Raw genomic sequence first — 21,844 nt, forward strand, 5'->3', positions numbered from 1 at the left:
AGTTTTGGCCCCTACTTCTCTGCTTTGGTATCTGCGAGCCTGTTGCTGGTAAAATGCGGAACGGGCTTTGGCTACGTCGCGCTCTTCCTCCGAGGTGTCTAGACTGTCCTGCCGATCGAGCTCGGCTTCTCTTTCTTCGTACATGCGCACTCGAGGGGAGTCATGAATTATGTCACAGGGCAAGACTGCCTCTGCGCCGTATACCATAAAAAATGGTGTATATCCGGTACTACGATTCGGCGTGGTCCGCAGCCCCCAGAGTATGGAGTCGAGCTCCTCTACCCAGTGCGTGTCAGACTCCGTTAAGGAACGCACTAATCTGGGTTTAATGCCGCTCATTATAAGACCGTTTGCTCGTTCGACTTGACCGTTGGTTTGTGGGTGATAGACTGAAGCATAATCGAGCTTGATGCCCATTTTGCTGCACCAGAGTTTTACCTCGTCGGCCATGAAGTTTGTGTCGTTATCAGTGATGATGCTGTGGGGGACGCCGTAATGGTGTACAACCCCGGATATGAAATCTATCACCGGTCCGGATTCGGCTGTTTTAACTGGTTTAGCCTCTATCCATTTGGTGAATTTACCCACCATGACCAATAAGTATTTTTTTCTTGTGGGTTCCCCCTTTAAGGGGTCCAACCATGTCAAGCCCCCAGACCGCGAAGGGCCATGTAATGGGGATTGTTTGGAGGGCGGTGGGTAGCATGTGGCTTTGATTTGCAAAGAGCTGGCAACCGGCGCAACATTGGACCAAGTCCTGTGCATCTGCCCGGGCCGTTGGCCAATAGAATCATGTACGGAAGGCCTTGCTTACAAGAGCCCGGGCTGCGACGTGATGACCGCCGAGTCCGGCGTGAATTTCTGCCAAAAGGTTCCGCCCTTCCTCTTCGGAGATGCACCTTTGAAGGACTCCGGTAGTGCTTTTCTTGTACAATTCTCCCTCATGGACCCTGTAGGCCTTGGATCGCCGCACTATGCAGCGTGCCTCATTTTGGTCCTCCGGAAGTTCCTGTCTAGTTAGGTAGGCCAGGAATGGTTCTGTCCATGGGGCAATAATGGCCATTATTTCGTGGGCTGAAGGTGTTATTTCGGTGGCGGAGCCTCCGATTGTGTCAGAGAGTTCGGTATCGGGTATTTTGGCCGGGTCCGGACTGTTGTTACCGGTGTCCCCTTCCCATGCTACGGATGTCTTGAAGAGCCTTTCCAGAATATGTTGGGAGGGACCGCGTCGCATTTTGCGCCGATGCGGGCGAGGATATCCGCCGCCTGATTGTTTTCCCGAGCCACATGGTGAAATTCGAGTCCCTCGAACCGAGCTGACATTTTGAGGACGGCATTTCGATAGGCCGCCATTTTTGGATCCTTGGCGTCAAAATCTCTGTTTATTTGGGATATTGCGAGGTTTGAATCCCCACACACCTCCAGGCGTTGAATGCCCATGGAGACTGCCATCCGAAGACCATGCAACAGAGCTTCGTATTCGGCTGCATTGTTGGAATCTGTATACAATATTTGCAGTATGTACCGAACGGTATCTCCTATTGGGGACGTCAAGACAACGCCAGCCCCTAGACCGGCCAACATTTTAGAACCGTTGAAGTGCATGATCCAATTGGAGTATGCGACGTACTCTTTAGGGAGTTCGGCCTCCGTCCATTCGGTGACGAAGTCGGCCAGTACTTGCGATTTAATGGCTCGGCGAGGTTTGTATGTTATGTCGAATGGGAGGAGCTCAATGGCCCATTTGGCAATCCGGCCTGTAGCATCGCGGTTGTTGACAATATCATTGAGTGGCACTTCCGAAGCTACTGTAATCGAACACTCTTGAAAGTAGTGTCGCAGTTTCCGTGATGCCATGAATACCGCATATGCTATTTTTTGGTAATGCGGGTACCGTGATTTGCATGGAGTGAGGACAGTGGATACATAGTACACCGGCTTTTGAAGAGGGAATTTGTGTCTGTCCGCTTCCCGTTCGACAACGAGCACCGCGCTTACAACTTGATGAGTTGCCGCAATATACAACATCATTGGTTCGCCGATGTTTGGTGCAGCCAAGATCGGGTTGGTTGCCAGAATGGCCTTTATTTCTTCCAATCCGGCTGTGGCCGCGTCTGTCCACTCGAAGTGTTCGGTGCGCCGAAGGAGGCGATAAAGGGGTAAAGCCTTTTCTCCCAAGCGGGAGATAAAGCGGCTTAGAGCCGCCACGCATCCAGTTAGCTTCTGGATTTGTTTGAGGTCTGTTGGGGTAGCCAACTATGACAACGCTCGGATTTTGGCCGGATTAGCTTCAATACCTCTACTGGAGACAATGAATCCCAGGAGCTTTCCGGCTGGTACGCCGAAAACGCATTTTTTCGGATTGAGCTTGATGTCATATGTTTGGAGGTTGTTGAATGTGAGCTCAAGTCGTCTATCAAAGAGTCAACGTGTTTGGTTTTGACGACCACATCGTCTACGTATGCCTCTACTGTTTTGCCGATTTGTTTCTCCAGACATGTCTGAATCATGCGCTAATATGTTGCGCCGGCGTTTTTGAGCCCAAAAGGCATTGTGTTAAAACAGAAGGGACCGTATGGCGTGATGAATGCCGTTGCGGCTTGGTCGGACTCCGCCATCTTGATTTGGTGGTAACGGGAGTATGCGTTGAGGAAACACAATGACTCGTGTCCTGCGGTAGTATCAATGATTTGATCGATGCGTGGGAGGGGGAAGGGATCCTTTGGGCAAGCTTTATTGAGGTCTTTGAAGTCGACACAAAGGCGCCAGGATTTGTCCTTCTTTGGTACCATCACCAGGTTTGCTAGCCAGTCTGGGTGTTTTATTTCTTTGATGAATTCGGCCTCCAATAACTAGGCTAGTTCCTCTCCCATGGCCTGTCTCTTAGGTTCAGAGAAACACCGAAGAGCTTGCTTGACCGGCTTGAATCCCTTCAGGATATTGAGGCTATGCTCGGCCAGCCTGCGTGGTATTCCTGGCATGTCTGAGGGATGCCATGCGAATATGTCCCAGTTTTTGCGCAGGAACTCCTGTAGTGCGGCGTCCACAGCGGGGCTTAGTGTGCCCCGATGGAGGCTGTTTTTGTAGGGTCCATTGGGTGGACTTGGAATTTGACTATTTCATCCGTTGGTTTAAAAGAGGTGGACTTGGATCTCTTGTCGAGTATCACGTCGTCCCTGTTCACTGTGGAGCGTAGCGTAGTTAATTCCTCGGCCGAGAGGGCTTCGGATAATGCCTCGAGGGCTAATGCGGCTGTTTTGTTTTCGGCGCGGAGTGCTGTGTCTGGATCGCTGGCGAGAGTGATGATTCCGTTGCGCCCGGGCATTTTGAGCTTCATGTACCCGTAATGTGGTACAGCTTGGAAGATTGTGAATGCCTCCCGTCCTAAAAGAGCGTGATAACCACTGCTGAACGGGGCCACTTGGAATGTAATTTCTTCGGACCTGTAATTATCCGGCGTGCCGAATACCACATCTAGTGTGATTTTTCCAGCACAGCGTGCTTCCCGACTAGGGATGATTCCTCTAAAGGTTGTGCTACTTTGCTCAATGCGGCTCCAGTCTATTTCCATCTTTTGAAGGGTTTCCTCATAGATGAGGTTTAATCCGCTGCCGCCGTCCATGAGTACCTTGGTGAGTCGAAAGCTGTCCACGATTGGACTGAGGACCAGTGCGGCTGGTGCTCAGGCAGTTCAGAATTTAGGTTCGTCACTGGCATTGAAGGTAATAGCCGTGTCACTCCAAGGATTTATTGCTGCTACGTGGCAGATTTCGGCCATGCTGCGGAGTGTTCGCTTGCGTCTGTTATTTGACGCGAAGGTCTCAAAGACCGTTAACACCGTCTTTTTATCCACGGGATGGTGCTCTGTGGTATTTGGGAGGAGTAGATCCTCACCACTTTTGGCCACCTGCCGGAGTATCCAACATGCTCTAAGGCTGTGCGTTGGTATTGCATCCGCTGTACTATGAATTTTGCAGGGTCCGTTGAGCCATCCCTCCGGTACGGTTCCTTGCCCCGCAGAGGGCTTTTGCTTTTTGGTAGTTAACCCGGGTGTATTGTGATAGTGCACCCTTTTATTTCGGACTGGGTTTGTGTTCAGGGACGGATTATCCCAAAAGTTTGTTTCAGTTTTCCAGGCACTTTCCATCGCATAGTACTTTCATACTATGGACGCCAAGTCAGCAAAGTGTGTTATCTCACGATGATTTATGGCGTTAAGGATTCCCTTGTCCGTGTAATTATTGTGGAAAAATAAGATTGCGTCTTCCTCGCGACAGTCCTTAACCTTGTTCATCGCAAGGAGGAAACTGGCCCAGTAGTGATGTACTGTTTCCTGGGGCTCTTGCCTGATGTGGGAAAGATCGCTTATGTTTGGGTGGGTGGGTGGAATTGAATCCGAACCCACACCTGATCTGGGATCCAGGGGCTGAGGAATTTCCAATTTTGAAAGTTCCGGTTCTGGGGTGTGACCCAATAACCCTGGCCCGCTGCCTGACTTTAAGTTCAGGGATTGGGTGTTGTCCTCCCGCGAACAGGCGTCCGGCTTAGAGAGCTCGGGAATCCGGACATAGTTGGTCCTCAAGATGGAGGAAAGGTCTCCGCATTGTTCCTCCACCACTGCAATATGATGGGTGACCGGCGGAGAGTTAATCTCCCTTTGATCGGGTTTAAGCCCAATCCGATCATAGTCCGTAGCGACTCCCAGGGCGGCGATGCGATCTAAGAGCTCGTTTAAGGAGTCGAGCTCTATTGGATCCATCTGTTCGGCGAGTGCCGATTTGATGTGGAGGCTGTTTTCGATGACCCGAGAAGTCATCGTCGGCGCGGCGGCCGAACAGGCGGTCATGATGAAACCGCCTAGCCGGAGAGTTTGGCCGACAACCAAAGCTCCCTCGGCAGTAGTACCGTCTTTAAAGACGAGACGAGACATCCTTCCTTCTGGCGACGACACAGAGGAACTCGCAATGAAAGCACCAATGTCGGTGTCAAAACCGGTGGATCTCGGGTAGGGGGTCCCGAACTGTGCGTCTAGGCTGGATGGTAATAGGAGGCAGGGGACACGATGTTTTACCCAGGTTCAGGCCCTCTTGATGGAGGTAAAACCCTACATCCCGCTTGATTAATATTGATGATATGGGTAGTACAAGAGTAGATCTACCACGAGATCGGAGAGGCTAAACCCTAGAAGCTAGCCTATGGTATGATTGTATGTTGTGGTTGTTGTCCTACGGACTAAAACCCTTCGGTTTATATAGACATCGGAGAAGGTTAGGGTTACACAAGGTCGGTTACAAAGGAGGAGATATGCACATCCGTATTGCCTAGCTTGCCTTCCACGCCAAGTAGAGTCCCATCCGGACACGAGACGAAGTCTTCAATCTTGTATCTTCATAGTCCAACAGTCCGGCCAAAGAATATAGTCCGGCTGTCCGGAGACCCCCTAATCCAGGACGCCCTCAGTGGGCAATCGGGTTATGCCGTGGAGAGGCCGATACAACACTCAAGCGGGCAAGATTGCTCTTATTAGCGCGTGCCTCTCCTCCCTCCCCATGTTTTTATGGGATTCTACCTCCTTTCTGGAGGGATTCATGCTGGCTTTGACAAGCACAGGGGTGCTTTCTATTGGAATTCGGCCGATAACAAACGTAAATATAGGATGGTGAAGTGGAAGCTAATTTGCAGACCCAAGAACCTGGGGGGTTGGGCATCATTGACACATTTGTTATGAACAAATGCCTCATCATCAAATGGTGGTGGAAAATCATGTCCGCCTCGGAGCCCCAGCTATGGCTTAGCATCCTTAAAGCTAAATACTTCCCTTTATCTAGCCCCATGTTTGCTTCATCGACTGGTGGCTCCCAATTTTGGAAAGATCTCGTGAAATTCTTCCCGGTGTTTCAATCCTTAGTAAGATTTGGTGTCCGGAATGGCAAGTCTATGCGTTTCTGGTTGGATTGGTGGTATGAGGACTCCACTCTCGCGGTGGCATTTCCAGTGCTCTTCTATTACTGTCCGGATCCGAAGATCTCTATCTTTGAGCTCTCTGAGAATAACTAGGACATGGACCTTCGTAGGGCTCTGACTCCTGAAGAGTTGGATGATTGGCAGTGACTTGTTGCCTGCATCCCTTTGCTCTCGGAGGGGGAGGACTCGGTGGTCTGGCCCCATTCTGCTTTTGGTCGCTTCTCTGTTAAGTCATTATATGCCAAACTAATCTCAGGGTCTCCTACCTCTAAGTTTAAGATTATCTAGCGTGCTCGTGTCCCTCCTAAGATTAAAATTCCTATGGCAAGCGTTCCGTGGAAGGCTGCCTGATGCTGACCAAATCCGCAAGCGGAACGACCCTGGTTCGGATAGGTGTGCTTTGTGTGGTGTGCTCGAAGATACGAAGCATATCTTCTTCCACTGCTCCCTGGCCAAATTCGTGTGGTGATGTATCAGATCTTGGCTTCACGTTTCTCAGAGCCCATCATCCTTTACTGAACTTAGGGTCTTGACCAATGGCCTGTCTGGGATCTCTAAACGGGTTTCCTGGGTGGGGTTTGCGGCGATTTGTTGGTCGCTGTGGACTAGTAGAAACAAGTTTACTATCGGACACTCCTTCCCGACTAAACCTGTTGACTGCTTATTTAAATCTTGCATATTCTTGCAGCAGTGGTGATCATTGACTAGGGACGCTGACCACGAGGCTTTCGACATGATGACTTCAAAGATTCGGGCTACTGCATTTTCCCTGTCGCGCCGGCAACCAGGAGTTTAATGGAAATTGGAGGTCCTCTTGCTGATGTGTTCTTCGTATTTTGGCTTGTGTGCCATGTATGGCTTGGGGGGAATATATCTGGTGCACCGGGGCAATTGGTGCTACCGGTGCACCGGTCCCCCGCTACACATTAAAAAATGTCAAAAAATTCGTAAAAAATTTAGTGCATTGACACAACATCAATGTATGTTGTCACAAAAATTCAAATCAAAATTCAAAACATTGCTTGAGATATAAAAATGATAAATTTGACACTGAATAGTACATAACACAAGTTAGGCTTCAGTTTTGGCCAATTAGTATATTTATATCAAATTTGTCATTTTTGTACCTCTAACAATGTTTCAAATTTTGATTTAAATTTTTGTGACAACTTACATCGATGTTGTGTCAATGCACTATTTTTTTTCGGATTTTTTCAAAAAAATTGAAGTGTGCAATAAAGTTCGGTGCACCGGTAGCATCAATTGCCCCGGTGCACTAGGTACGTTCCCATGGCTTGGGAGCCATGTATCAAGACTATGTTTATTTTGTGCGTCTTTGGGCTTTGGCTACTTGTCTGTTTGTCTGATGAACATTCTAATGGTTTTATTTATAAAGTCGGGCTGATACCTTTCGTCTAAAAAAATGTTTACATATTTTTTCATCTCAGTACCAACACACGTTAGTTCATTGGTACTCGTCTGTCAATGGATCGATGAAAATCAAACTGAAAACACATGCAATCTACATCTATACCAATATAAAAAGACTCAAATAGGCAGATTCAATTAATCTCAGCCATCAAATTATCTCAATCCAACGACTTAGACTGCTTCCATATCGAGCGCTTAAGACGTTTAGTATGCAGTTAATTTAATGTCAAATATAATGCTAATCACATAATAGCACACAAATAATATCTTACTTAATATCCACATGCACTTAATATCCTTCCAAATTAACATGCATTGCACGTACACATTAACTAGTACTTCCTCCGTATATATCTTGCACTGAAATACATTTAGATACATCCATTTTAGAGACAACTAATATGGAACGGAGGGAGTATGTGATAAGCAATCCAAACAATTTTTTTTAAGCAAACTGAAACACTGTCCCTTTGAAACCGACCGCCGGTGGAAACCCAAAATTTGCCAGTCTTCCTTCCGTTCCGATTCGTGGCGACGCAACAGAAGGCCCCGCCTCCGGACGAACCAAGCCGCTGGCCAGTTCCTTCCGCGGCGACGTCTCCATCATTTCGCACTTTGAGTCGCGCAAGTGGTCGCCGCGCCTCTCCATCATTTCGCACGCAAGTCGTCGCCGCGCCTCCTGGATGACCCAAAACGGTTACCGCGCAGAGCAGTTACCTTCTCCACTCCTCAACGCTAATCGCTGATACTGTACCACTAATCACCCTCTTCGACTCCAATCCCCCCTACGCTAGTCCCGTCGCAGTCTCTGCGCGGATCGTCGATCGCCGCGATGTCGTCTTCCTCCCCGTCCTCGTCGGACCAGAGCGGGAACCCTAGCCCCCCGCCGCCGGCGCCGGCGGGGGGCCGGCCGGGAGCGGGGCCGGCGGCGTGGCCCAGGCGCCGCTGCCGCGACGTCTTCTGGCTGGTCGTCTTCCTCCTCCACCTGCTCGTCTTCGGCGGGGCGCTCGCGCTCGCCGGCCTCAACCGTTTCCGCGTAGCCGACCGCTTCAACATCGACCGCTACGCCAACCACACCGCCGCCGCGCCATCCGCCGCAGTCGCGCCGCCGGGGTCGGATGTTGGCGTGTCCAAGGAGAAGGCGCTGCCCCCCGAGCTGACGGAGACGTACTGGAAGTACTACGGCGCTGCGGGGGCGGTGGGGACGCTGCTCGCGTGGTCCTGGCTGGCGGCGGCGGCCGGGAAGAAGGACGGGGGGAGGGTGCTCATGCGGGCCGCCGTGCACAGCCTCACGGCGTACCTTGCCGTCATCAGCGTGCTCTGCTTCTGGGGAAACCACTCCTTCTGGGGCGTGGCCCTCGCTGTAGGCGCTGCGCTCCACTTCCTTTACGTCATGTCAGTGATTGATAGGTACACTCAACCTCAACTGCATTTCGGAATTGCTCTGTGGTTTCTGGCACTTTCATATAGTGAATTTGGACTGTATTGGTTGAGGATGTGACACCAACGTTGAACAAGATATGTAAATTTCTGCACAATTGAAGAAACCATTCATGAGAATTATGTTAGGGGATTGATTCATGTCTGTTCTCACGCCCCCTTTCAAACAGTGTGAACGTCCTTGTGCGCATATTGCTGTATGCAAGCAGTCCAGTGCTTTCTTTGATGATATGCTTTGGAGTCAACGTGGTTTGAACGGGAAATTCACAGTTTAAGCATTGTGCTGCTTTTGTTCGTAGTACCTACCAAATAATATAGCTGAACAAAAAACTATGGTTCAGAAAATCTTATCATCATTTGGGTGCATTCCTAAATGGTTAGCTTGCAAATAAGCAGGCTTCATTGATAGCTATATGTTTGAACGATTTAACGTCAATCCTGTTTCAATATTAATGTTATTATAGTTGTATGGAAGGAAAGCCAGTAAAATCAGCAAGTGTAGTATGGTGGAATAGCTGCACTGCCCCTATATTTGCGTACAAGTTTAATCAGTTGCATTGGACAAGTCAGTTGAATTTTGTTTTAGCTTGTTTAACTATTGCTATATTGTCATTATTGGACATATGCGGGGTTGAGTTAGCATATCGGTATATTTTCGAAATGCAGCTTTGCTCAGTGGAACAAGTTGGTGCATGCATTCTTTAGGTGAAAGATGCATGTGGTGTAGGAGTTTACTAATTTACTAATAGGCCTGAATAGTGAATACTTGTACTGTAACTATGTAGGCCACCTTACCATCTCAGCCTTAAAACTTGCATATAAATTGGGTGGATTGTGAAGCCAAAATATTTGGGCATGACACAACATGCTATTGAGTTTTACCTTAGCGTGTAAACAATATCATAGTGGGATGAAGCCACAAAGTTGGTACTGGGTGTCTAACTGGCTATGCACATCAAACCAGTATCAAACTTGATGCTGATTTCTACTAGTAATTAGCCATTGATTTTGGGTGTATTATCTTGCACTCTACCCTATATTAATCATATTGTTAGAGTTGTGTCGAATATTGTGTACAAGTTAGGTTACAGTTGGACTAGAAGTTGTATTGTGTTTACATAGGATATGGAGTCGTGTCCTAATAGGACACTTGTATCCTAGGCCTCTCATATATAGCGGGGGTAGACACACGATGTAACCTATGCCAACATAATAGCACAGGCGCGCAAGGGGGAGCCGGCGGCGTGTGCCGGCGCCCGGGTGGCCGGTGTGCGGTATTGTGACGGTGTCACGGGGAGGAGCGCCCGTAGTCAGGCCCCGGGGATGTAGCCATATCGGTGAACCTCGTTAACAAATCTCGGTGTCGTGCTGGTATGATTGCTTGATCCTCGGTAGATCGACGGAGCGACTCGGATTTATTCTAACACATATTAGCAGAAACTTGGAAGCAAGTGGTTCCTCTGTTATTGACCCAGTTAAGCCATTTTCTAACAAAGTAGATGTTCAGTTTTGTTCTAAAGCATCTTAAGTTTCTATTTAATATGAAAGTGGCATGGCAGCTTATTTGCAATTCATGACGGTCTCTGGAAGAAAGCTGTGGATCTTGTATAGATTCAAAAGTGGAGAATTCTAGTGTAGATATCCTGTTAATCATTCATGCCATCCTTGGATCAGGATATATATTTTTTGCTATAATCATGTATTGGCTAGTTTGCTTTGTAAGTTGATCTTATTTTAGGAAGAAAACATCATGCCTTTCTTTTTTGGATGACTATTGTTCCGAAGGTTCTGCTGGGAGATAATCTTTTCCGCATGTATTTGATAACAACATGGGACCTCAGTTAGACAGTTTTTTTTTCTTTTTTCAATAAGGAGGTTGGAACCCCCAGCCTCTGCATCTCAAATTCTCAATTTAATCTCAGAGTTCCTGCTGTACTAGAAGATATTCTGTCCATTAGCCGACTTCTGCTTGATCGCAGTATTGTTAATTTCCTTATTGCTGTTTTAATTATGTGGTAAAATAAAAAAAGAACGATTTTTATTCTCATGAAGTCGTGAGTAATATATTTGTTCAAAACTAACTTTTTTTTTTTTGCTAGATTTCCATTTACAATGCTAGTACTGCAAAAGGCAATAAAGATGGTCTGGGAACTTCCAGATGTGATGAGAATAGCATATGCATTTGTACTGGTAATGCTTTGTTGGATGGCATTATGGTCCTTTGGAGTTTCTGGCATTGTTGCTATGCCCATACCGAATTGTGGGCAATGGTGGCTTGTTCTGGTGAGGGCAAGTTGTTGCCATTATTCTATGTTGGATTTCAATGCTATCTTTGCTTTTAGATATTTTCTAATAATTATCCTGCAATTTGCAGGCTTTATCAGTCAGTTTGTTTTGGACTGGAGCTGTCCTTAGTAATACAGTCCATGTCATAGTATCAGGAATGGTGTTCCTTGTTCTCATTCATGGTGGACAAGCTGCTGCGTCGATGCCCCCCAAACCACTTCTAAAGTCACTTCAGTATGCTGTTACAACTTCTTTTGGAAGCATTTGCTATGGATCACTCTTTACGGCTGCCATTAGGACTTTACGTTGGGAGGTCTGTGACTTACTGGCTAGAGTTAGCTGGTGTGAAATTTTTAACTATCAATTAATTGCCTGCCATTTGTTTACTCCTTTTCATTCTTTATATTTAATTTCAGATTAGAGGAGTTCGTTCTAAAATTGGCAACAACGAGTGTCTTCTGTGCTGTGTTGATTTTTTCTTTCATATTGTGGAGACACTTGTTCGTTTCTTCAACAAATATGCATATGTGCAGGTCAGTTGCAAATATGAGTTTATCTATTCAGAAGTTCTCAGGATGTATAAGATATCAAGTTAAAAGAGTCTGTTCTCTGTGTTTTGCAGTTTTGCCATGCATATTTGTGCACTATGTTTTTTTTCATGTTTCCTCAAACTATAGCAGCTTTGCATGAAAACTGGGCCAGGGGAGCCTGCCCCCTACGGCCCATCGGGACAAGCGGGTCGACACAAATTTAATTGCTCAAGATGTATTATGTCGTTACAATAGCATACACCTTTGCAAGTTTTGTTAGCATTCCGGTTTATAGGAAAATTTTAAAATCTTGATCCAAAATTGCCTCTGTTGTAGAGTTGCAAATATGCTAACTTGTGATGCTAAGCGTGTTCATGCTAGAAATAGCCTGTTTTTCTAGACATGCTAAAATTCCTACCGATAAATGATTCTGTTTGAAAAGATGTTGTACTACTACTCCCTATTTTATATGAATCTAGTATTAAAATGGGTCGGACCATGTTACCCAAGGGGATATGAGGCCAGTCACCACTGGATCATTGGGCAGGCACCATGTCCCTGAAGAAAGCAGAGGGGCCAACGGGTACCAGGTCTGGGCCAGAGCGGGTCGGCTCATTCCCGTCCTTAGGAATCTTGATACCCAAAGCATGTGACTGCGAAGCAAATCGCTGATTTTGTTCTTTTCGAATTGGTAAAACTTTGTATGGAGAAATGATTTGTTCCTTCATAGTATTGGTTATTGATATCAATCAAGTTGCTGATCATTACCTAAACAATGGTTTCGGGCTTACTACTGCATTATACACTTGTATCACACTGTTTTTCACTTTCAGATAGCTGTCAACGGACAGAGTTTCAATCGTTCAGCTAGGGATGCTTGGGAGCTGTTCCAGTCGACTGGCATTGAAGCACTTGTTGCTTATGATTGTTCTGGTGCTGTTCTTTTGATGAGCACAATATTAGGTGGGTTAATTACAGGAACTTGTACTGGTGTTTGGACATATTTCACACAACGTGATAAAGCAATTATGGTTGGCTCGACCTCTATGCTGATTGGCATGATACTGGTAAGTGCTTACATGAGCATCCAGTTTTGATTGAAGTGTTTTAAAGGGGCCTCCCGGATTATGTATTTTTCTTGCAGTAGAAACTCTTACGTATTGCTAGGAGCTGCATGACTGAATTTTATGAATAGTACTCCCTCCGTCCAGAAAAACTTGTCCCTCAAATGGATATATCTAGCACCAAGTTACTGCTAAATACATCCATTTGATGGACAAGCTTGGGACAAGCTTTTCCGGACGGAGGGAGTATCTGTTATGGATATTTCGAGTTAAATATTTCCTGCTGAGTTTATTCAGAACTGAGAGCCGCTTTATTTTGCAGGTCGGGCTAACTGTCGTGGTTGTTGAAAGCGCAGTTACATCAATATACATATGCTATGCTGAGGACCCTCTTCTAATTCAGAGATGGGATCCTGAATTTTTTGAGCAAATGTCAGAAGCACTGCACCAGCGACTGCAGTACCGAAGCTCCCGAGCCCGCCAAATACTGAACGGTCGGCTTGATCATTTGCCAAATACATCAAGTATTTGAATCTCATGGCAGATACGTCATTTTTGTCAAACCATTGAACGGGCAGCAGCCATTTCCAGAACAAGTTGTTTTGGATCCTCCTGCCATGAAAACATAGAGAACGAAGTGCCCCATTAATCTTCGAGGCCTTCAAAAGCAATATTCCCTAGCAGGCAGTCGTATGTACCTTCTGTTCTTCTTTGCGTGGGGTATGTTCATAATTATGTAAACTAGGACAATGCTCGTGCGTTGCAACGGGGGCACAAATATTCAACACATACAATATATCTTGAGGATCCTCATGCACATCAAGTGACATTATCAAATTTTATCAACGCTAATCACTTTTTTCCTTCTTTCTCCACACACTATCTGCCTCTCCGCCATGCATACCAAGCTCGACGTATCAATGGGGGATCCAGCTTGCAATCCCCCTTCCACCCCACTGAACAGTTGTGTTATAGTATTTCCCAGTGTGCTTATGTTAGCCTGTCCCGCCCCCTCCCTACGCCCCCCAAGCATGCCCATGCAGCGAACATGTAAACTTACAAAGAAATGTCCTTGCTCGCCCTAGTTAGCAGCAAATTATTTAAAAATCAAGATGCACTATGTGACATATGTGATAAGCAATTCTAACTAATCCAAAAATAAATAAATAAAAAATTGTAGTAATATAACAAGTTTGATTAAGATATTAATACAAACAATTTTTGTGACTCCTACTCAATACCTAGGTGAAGACTAGTAGAACACCCATGCGTTGCTACGGGCCATAATGCATATACTATATTTGATTGAGTCGACAACAATCGTCATGTAAACCTTCCCTCTCTATATATATCTCCGTCTCTCCCTTCCTCCACTCATCCTTTCTCCTACTCTCTAGGGGACAGGCATGGATGTCGAGCGTATCGCATGGGCAGGGTTAGGGGATACAAGAGGAATAGGGGACCCCCTCATGAAGATTCTCCTCTAAATTTTGTTTAAGTCAACATCATCCTCTATTTTTTATTTCAATCCATATATCTAAGTTGTCAGCATGATGGAGAGTGATGTTCCACCATAGGGTGCTCGGGACACCATGTCAGTATACATATCATTGGGATGACTTTGTTTTTCTATCGTACATAGTATCTCATTTTAACTTCTATCAAGAGTAGGGCACAAGCACACTCCAAACACTACAAGTAATGGTGACTGGAATAGGCAAATAGAGAGAATACTCATATAAATTAGTCATCTTAGACTGAATACAATCTCTTTAGGCTTCCCGCCCAACAACTCACAAGCTTTCAAGAATATTGTTGGATTTGAGTTTCTTGCTGCAACCTGTTAGCAGGGAAAGCAGAGAACTGAATTTATGTCGAATATTAATAGAAAACCGAAGGTAGAACTTCCATACAAAGGACATTAGATACATAGTGAAGGTTCACCTAGCATGCTTAGTTTAGGCTACTCCTCTGTAAATCTGTACCCACCTCAGCAGATACAACAACTACATTAAACAAGTGATCTCATTCCAGGGCCTCTAAAAGTGTCCAGAGATGGGTTCTTAAGTTGGACAATACAATTGTTCTTACACCAGCCCTCCACAATGCTTCAAAAAAATATTTAGCATTATGGTAAATGAGCTTCCATCGAACAGGTGCTCAACATCTCTGGTTCAGTTAGCGAATGAGATGATTCAGCCTTATAATGTAAATATTTAGCACTCTACTATTTCTAACTACATTGTTTTTTTGCATAATGGAGCAGTTGAATGATCATAGCTTGTGTCTGACAGTATAACACTATGAACCACCTTACCAATTTAGAATCAATCAGCAAAAAATTGTAGCGACCAAGATAGATGCTTTGAAGGCATGTTGCTTCAACACTACATTAATGTTGTACTCGTTCAACCTTGAGCTATCACTCTTACATTAATATTTTCCTACATGAACCTTATAGAGTATATAAGTATGTAAATCACGATCAAATTCACCTCATGGAGACATTATTCCGTACTCACAAAACAACATCTGCTCACTTTGCTAAGTAGGTCCATGATGTATATTCTGCCGTCCATTTGTCCAACAAACCAACATTTTAAACACCCTTTCCACAATATAACCTTTCTTCTTCTCGAGATATTACTTCAAATGTGTCTTAGTGCTTTATATCATGGAAGTTGTCATGCATACAATCATTTTAACAAGGCCACAGTGAGTGTGCAACTAACACAGTTATGGTAAGCACTGTGCAAATTATATCTAATAAAAATAAGAGTGAACTTCTACATGCACTTGCATGCGACTCGGCCTCCTATTAAAACGACTTTTCACATGGCTTATTATCTCTCTATTTTAAAGTTAGAAATGCGACCGACATACTAAATTTGCAAAGTTATGTACAACTGATTTGTCTAATTTCCTTAGGTTAACATTCTTCAAAAGATACAAGAAAATCAGACAACCATCAAGAACTGCAATCGAATTATGATTTTACAAAGACACAAATTTTCAAAGTCTATATCATGAACTATTTTCGCATCTATCAACACATCAAGACACAAACCTTTTGTACTTTAAATAAGCAGATATGAAGGTAAACTAAAGTCGTGAATTTATGGTGGATAGCCTGTCTGCAGAGTGCAGATAATTGAGAGGAGGCAACATGGCCGCATGAACGTAAGCTGTAAGCTGCTACTTGAAAAGCAGAGCAGGACGTTTGGCTTCAACTTGCTGAAGGTCACCTTTTCCTCTGGTTAAGAGGTGGCCACCAACAACTCGATTTCACTAATATTTTCAGAAGCAATGAGTTAAGCGATTTTAACACTATAAAATAAGCAAAAGTAAAAACTGGAGAGCTAGGTATGTACAAAGGCGATCGACTGGCTGGACCTTCTCCAAGTGCGCATCTTCCATCCTATGCAAGATGATAATCGGTAAGTAGCCTCTGCCCTAGGGGTGTCAAATCCCTTTGTTAACAATGGAATTTCTATATAAAAAAAAGATACATGAGATGAAGACAATAGAGTACAGGGAGGTACCATACCGTAAGTCTTTACTGTCATTCTTCTTCATGTAATAGAGGGAACTTCACAATCCATCATGTACTTCTTAGCACCCTCACATTCAGATTCATCACCAACAAATCAATATCCTGCAGAAACATCGGAAGGAGAACTGCGAGCATGTAAAGAAACTTTGATCTATTGATTCAAACACATACCGGTGCTCTTGGAAGTACATAACTATCTATATGTCTTGAAGTCTCACATTCTCCATACCCAGCATTCAGAAACACAACAATAAATCATGTATCGCCTTCTTGGAACCATTACATGTCAGGTTTTTCTTATGACAAGCTTTATAACACGACTTTGTGTTTGAGCTAGTTACAACCAGATTTCTAGTGTGTGATAAGCTATTAATTCCAAGATTTTTCCAAACACACTGACGGAAAAACATTGTGAGACGGGCTTGAAATTTCTAGCATGATAAGCCATTACTCCCAGGTTTTATCTAAAAGTTTTGCTAACCGAAAATTTACCCGCTGAAAATTGGTACTTCATGTGGAGCACAGGTGGAAACTGAAGAAATATCTAAAACTGAAGAAACCAGGTTTCAAATTTCTCCAGGAGAGATAGATTTTAAAATGTTGGCAGCAAATGTAGAACTCTGATATTCTAAACTTCATATGACAATAAGAAAAATAAGCCATGATGCATGAACAAAAATAATTGGACCAAATCATCTTCATTATTGTTCAAAGGAGAGATAGAAGATAGAAATCATTTAATCAAAATTTGGTGGTGAACAACCACTGCACAAATTTCAATTTTATAAAGTACACTAGTTTATTTTGCATATAGCAAGATGGCAACATTCTAGGAACAGAGATGTGTCCGAGTTCATCTAAAATCCAATTGTCCCACGATGAAACTACAAAAAAATCAAGGTTTCAGTAGCAACATTACTAAAAAACTTAAAAATCTACAGCCAACGGTCGTGTCTAGCGGCATTGAGTTTTTTTTGAGTAAAATCATTGAATGCTTCCAGCAGAAAGCCCAAACTTTTGAATGAGACTTTAGCCCTTTTGGAATTGTTTGGAAAACAAACCCCACAGCCCAGCCCAGCCTCGCCAGCACCAACGCCTCGGCCCACCTGCAAAAGTCAATGCCCAAACTGCCCGTTGTTAACAGATAAAGAATATTCTTACCAGATTCTCCATTTGACTATATCCAAAACATGCACTAATACTGCCTTCGATGGTTTAGCTGCTATACTACTGGGAGGTGCCTTTTGTGGTGGTAGTAGTACTGACTGTAAAAAGAGCACAAGACTTGCTGGTGGCTAATAAAGAGTAATGAAGAATCGAGGATCCAACGTGCATATAGCCAAGGATAAGTTTTCTTTCGAACATCAAATATGGAGAATTTCTGAGAAGATTAGCTATCTGTTAACTGCAGCTAAAAGCATAGCAGAGGGCTTAATTTGCATTTTTTTTACAATACTGATGAGTCCTACATATTTATGGCACTATAAAAAAATACACTTCTATGATGATACGTGTTTGTCACAATAGGTCACGTTTTCTGTCATGCATGTACATCCATGAAAAATTTATGACAGAATCAAGATAGTCATACCTGTACTGTCGTAGAAGTGTTCCATGACATTACCAAAATTATCATCACGGAAGTGTCCACTTCCATGACGATAAATCGCGCGTCACAGAAGTGCTTTCGTCAAGGGTGACCGACACGTGGCATCCACCGTAACGAAACGCTGTTAAACTATCTGGTCCGGTTTTGGATCCGGTAACCCGTTAACAGCCCCAACCAATGGGGATTTTCCACGTGTAAAATCATCATTGGCTGGAGGGAACACGTGTCGGCTTGCCGTTGGGACAGATGTCATCCACTCATTGGACCCAAAGCGCCTATGATACGTCGACACGTGGCACGGCCCAACAGAGGCCCATTCCTGTGAAAAGGCCGACCCGTTTGACTTGGTCAAAAGGTGGCGGGCCGGTCCACGAGAAGCCAGTTAACGACCTGTTTGCATATAGCCCATTTACAACCCGCTAACCCAGGGCCCGTTTACGGCCTATCCGAATTAGGCCGAGTAGCGTCATCTGGGTCGTCCAATATAATTCCAGCCCGTTTTAACTTCCGGCCCATGTATGGCCCATGACGTCTTTTGGCCCATATGAGGCCCTTAGTAACCCTCGGCCCATTAACGGCTCGTGGTAAAACTGACCCATATGAGTCCCTAAAGGGGTGGCAATCATGGTGGTTTTACATCACCGAGCCGCGCGACCCTGAATGGGTCGCAGCCCCCGAGTTCCAATCCGGACCCCCTACGTGGCTCGCCTCCTGGAAAGAGACAGGCCTGTCGTGGGGTAAAAAAGGAGAGCTGACCGGACTCCAAACATGCGTCCAAACCCTGGTGGACAAGAAGCTCAAACTTGTCAACGTAGTCCAGGTTATGCTCATCCGCCGGATCCTCCCGTGTCAACAACGGGCTTTCAACCTGTGGGAGTTCGACCCGGCGCGGCACCGAACTCTGAGCAGGCTCTTTGACAGGACGTACGAAGATGCCTGGAAGGTGCTTTTCAAGGGCGCCGAGGCCCCCGCATCCGCTACCGAGGATCGCGGATTCAGCATGCAGCGTCACGCTCGTGCGGTAAGCTATTTTTACCTTTTACAGGGTATTAGTTTTTCATAGTTTGACTGCATGCGGGATCTAAGCTCCCTTACCTTTGACAGGATTGGCAGGAGACGTCCGGACAGATCAACTGTCCGGCTCCTTTGCCCGAAGGCCCAGCGGACGCTCGCTTGGCGAAGCTGCTGGTTCCGGCACCCTATGTGGTGCCGGAGAAGAAGGCCAAGAAGAAGGCCACGGGAACTCGAAAGAGTGCCCGGCGCCAGGAGGTGTTGGATTCATCATCCGACGACTCCAAGGTGCACTCCTCTCATGAAGACGAGGAGGAGGAGGAAGAGACCTCTCCCCCTCCAGCGGGGGGAGGGAAGAAAAGGAAGGCCGCCCCAACTGGGGAGGCCGAAGGGTCCAAGAAGGGGAAGACCCCTCCTTCGGACTACTCCACCAACGCCGACGACGGCGAAGAGGAGTGGCCGCACAGGGCCAAGCCCCTAGCGAGATCGTAAGTATCCGGACACCAGAGTGATTCATAGTATTCCCCCATTGCATAGCTTTTCCTTATGTCGAACATGTTTATGCAGTCCACCCAAAGACCGGCTCGACGTGTCGTTGAGCGGTTCCCTGGATTCGTCGGATGTGAATTCGCTTCCGACAGCTACCTCCCCCCATCCTACGGACGACGCTGCGGTGGCGTCCCAACAGGTTCCAAGCCAGGAGGAGGTGGTCCTGGAGGCGCCGCAAGGCGACCTCCCGGACTCCAGGCGTAAAGGGAATAGAACCCCCGAGGGCTCCAAGTCCGGCCTTGAGCCGGACACCACGCCGGAACCTTCAACGGTTCCGGATTCCGGTAGGCAGGCTCCTTCCAAGAGGAGCAAGCCTACCGAGCCGGAGACCTCCGTCCAACTGGAGGCACCGGACAATTTGCTGGAGGTGCTTAACGGCGCCTCCATCGACGAGGAGCACCGCACTATTATGAGGGCGGTTATCCAGAAGGTTCAGTCCGCCAAGAGCGGACTGACTGAAGCATGTGCCAGCCTTCTAACAGGCTTTGAGGTAAGTAAAGAATATGTAAAAATATTACCGCATAGACAGTAGCCCCTGATGCTCTGTTCGGCGTTCGGAAAGAAAAGTCGAATAGAGGATCTAATAACATTCGCAGGAGTCTAACATAATCAAGTCAATATGCATATGCAGGCTTCGTTGCTGGCCTCCGCCGCACTGACTGCGGAGGTAGATACGCTGAAGCAAAACCTCGCGCGGTCTGAGAACGAGCTCGGCCATGCCAAGAGGCAACTCGTGGAGAAGGTAAGTAATACCTTGCGCAAGTATATAGAGAAGATGTGGTTGCAAAAAATGACAGGATCAACGTGCTATTATAGGGGCCACGACCGAGGTGGCAACCCTTAAGAAAGCGCTGTCCGAGGCCGAAAACAGAGCGGCCACAGAGCGCACAGAGAGAGGGAAGCAGGAGGCGCGGGTGGAGGAGGTGTAGAAAGAGCTCCAGGCTCTCGTGGAAAAACACGAGAGTTTGGAGCTTGACTCAAAGACGCAAGCGTCCGAGCTTGCGGCAGCCCTCGAAAGTGCGAAGTCTGCCAAGGCCGAAGCCCAGAAAGCCCTCCAAGAAATTGGAGATATGAAGAAGATAGCAGCGGGTAAGGCATTCATTATGCAAAGCAAGCACGTGAAAGTGAATTACTTGTTACTTACCCGAGTCCGGAGCTCTCCAAGAGCATTCGCAGATTTGCCCCGTAGTGCGTCTGATGCCGCCGCCGCCTACTACCGAGCCGAGGAGGGGAGCTCGACGGAGAAGGTGTTCTGGTCTCAGTATGCTGAGGCCGGACACCTGGTGCCTTTGAGCGACCGGCTGAAGCAAATGGTCGAGCTCCACAAGGTGGCCGAACAGGCCATAAAGGGCCTAGTAGTTCGGCTTTGGCCTGGAGAGGCTCTGCCTAGGAGCTACTTTGGGCTGGTGAGGCGGCTGGTGGATGCCTGTCCACGGCTTGAAGTAATAAAGCGCTCCGTCTGCATCGAAGGTGCCCGTAGGGCGTTTGCCCATGCTAAAGTGCACTGGGCAAGATGGATGCGGAGAAGCTGGTGAAGGACGGGCCGCCGCCGGGCAAGGAGCATCGCGTCCCGGAAGCGTATTATGAGGGCGTCCTGAAGGGTGCCCGCCTTATAGCAGATGAATGCTCCAAAGATGTAATTTTTTAGTAAACTCGCATTTGTGATCTTGTACGCTGAAAACTTGTTCATATGCGCTAAGCAACGCTTTTGAATTTAAAATATTACCTTCTGTGCGGCCGTTTATCAAATTTGAGAGATGGCGAGTCGTCGACTTCTGCCCCCGTGCCACGAGTGCTGGGGTGTTCGGGATAAACATGAGCGCTCTTTTTCCCATTCTTGGGTCCTTCGAGGGAGGCGCTCAACACAACGAACAAGGCAATCTGACTATAATGCTTGAACACTCTCACTTAGCCATAGAATTCTATAATTTTAAATTTCGGCGAAGCCCCTAGTGTTCGGAAGACCGAGTTCGGGGCGCTATCCACGCCTAGGCCGAACAAAGACGACTCCTCGCTCTAAGCGCATAAGTCTTTAGGGACTCGAAAACCTCTCGAACAGCGACCAACTCTCGCCTCATCATGACGGTCAGTTTTAGCTTTCTCTACTGAGGTGCTTAGCCCAGCTCAGCTGGGGCACAATCGCAGTAGTTCTCCTAGTGCTACCTTAGCCGACATAACGGAACGTAAGGTACCAAAACATAGGAGGCGGGCAAACCCAACTATTGACCCAAGACATGATCCGGAGCCGATGCATATAATGCTATAAGTTCGGGGTGCCGCACTTGTGAAAGTGTTCGGACTTCTCACACCGTATTGTGGGGTACTTAAGCCCCTGGCGTATTGGCCGTACCAAAGTGTACGGGTGCAACATGTCATTAATGAACATATATTCGTAAAAAAGAGTAAT

At 46.4% G+C, this 21,844-nt stretch overlaps 1 protein-coding gene across 1 annotated transcript; it reads left to right on the plus strand.

Moving 5' to 3' along the window:
• The first annotated feature begins 7,928 nt into the window (after positions 1-7,928).
• Positions 7,929-13,567, plus strand: LOC125512945 (Plasma-membrane choline transporter family protein). The gene is made up of 6 exons (XM_048678003.2): positions 7,929-8,805; positions 10,935-11,118; positions 11,210-11,434; positions 11,538-11,654; positions 12,485-12,718; positions 13,038-13,567. The coding sequence occupies exons 1-6, from the start codon at positions 8,228-8,230 to the stop codon at positions 13,245-13,247; spliced, it is 1,548 nt and encodes a 515-aa protein (XP_048533960.2). The 5' UTR covers positions 7,929-8,227; the 3' UTR covers positions 13,248-13,567.
• The last annotated feature ends 8,277 nt before the right edge of the window (positions 13,568-21,844 follow it).

The sequence above is a fragment of the Triticum urartu genome, chromosome 6A, assembly GCF_056163025.1.
Source record: "Triticum urartu cultivar PI428250 chromosome 6A, HENAU_Tu73, whole genome shotgun sequence".
Classification (NCBI taxonomy): Eukaryota; Viridiplantae; Streptophyta; class Magnoliopsida; order Poales; family Poaceae; genus Triticum; species Triticum urartu.

What these genes read in the sequence shown, in the direction of transcription:
- LOC125512945 (XM_048678003.2), top strand. Translation starts at nt 8,228, where the DNA reads ATGTCGTCTTCCTCCCCGTCCTCGTCGGACCAGAGCGGGAACCCTAGC. An exon ending in ACAAATATGCATATGTGCAG is followed by an intron (nt 11,655 to 12,484) that starts GTCAGTTGCAAA and finishes TTTCACTTTCAG; the next exon opens with ATAGCTGTCAACGGACAGAG. An exon ending in TGCTGATTGGCATGATACTG is followed by an intron (nt 12,719 to 13,037) that starts GTAAGTGCTTAC and finishes TTTATTTTGCAG; the next exon opens with GTCGGGCTAACTGTCGTGGT.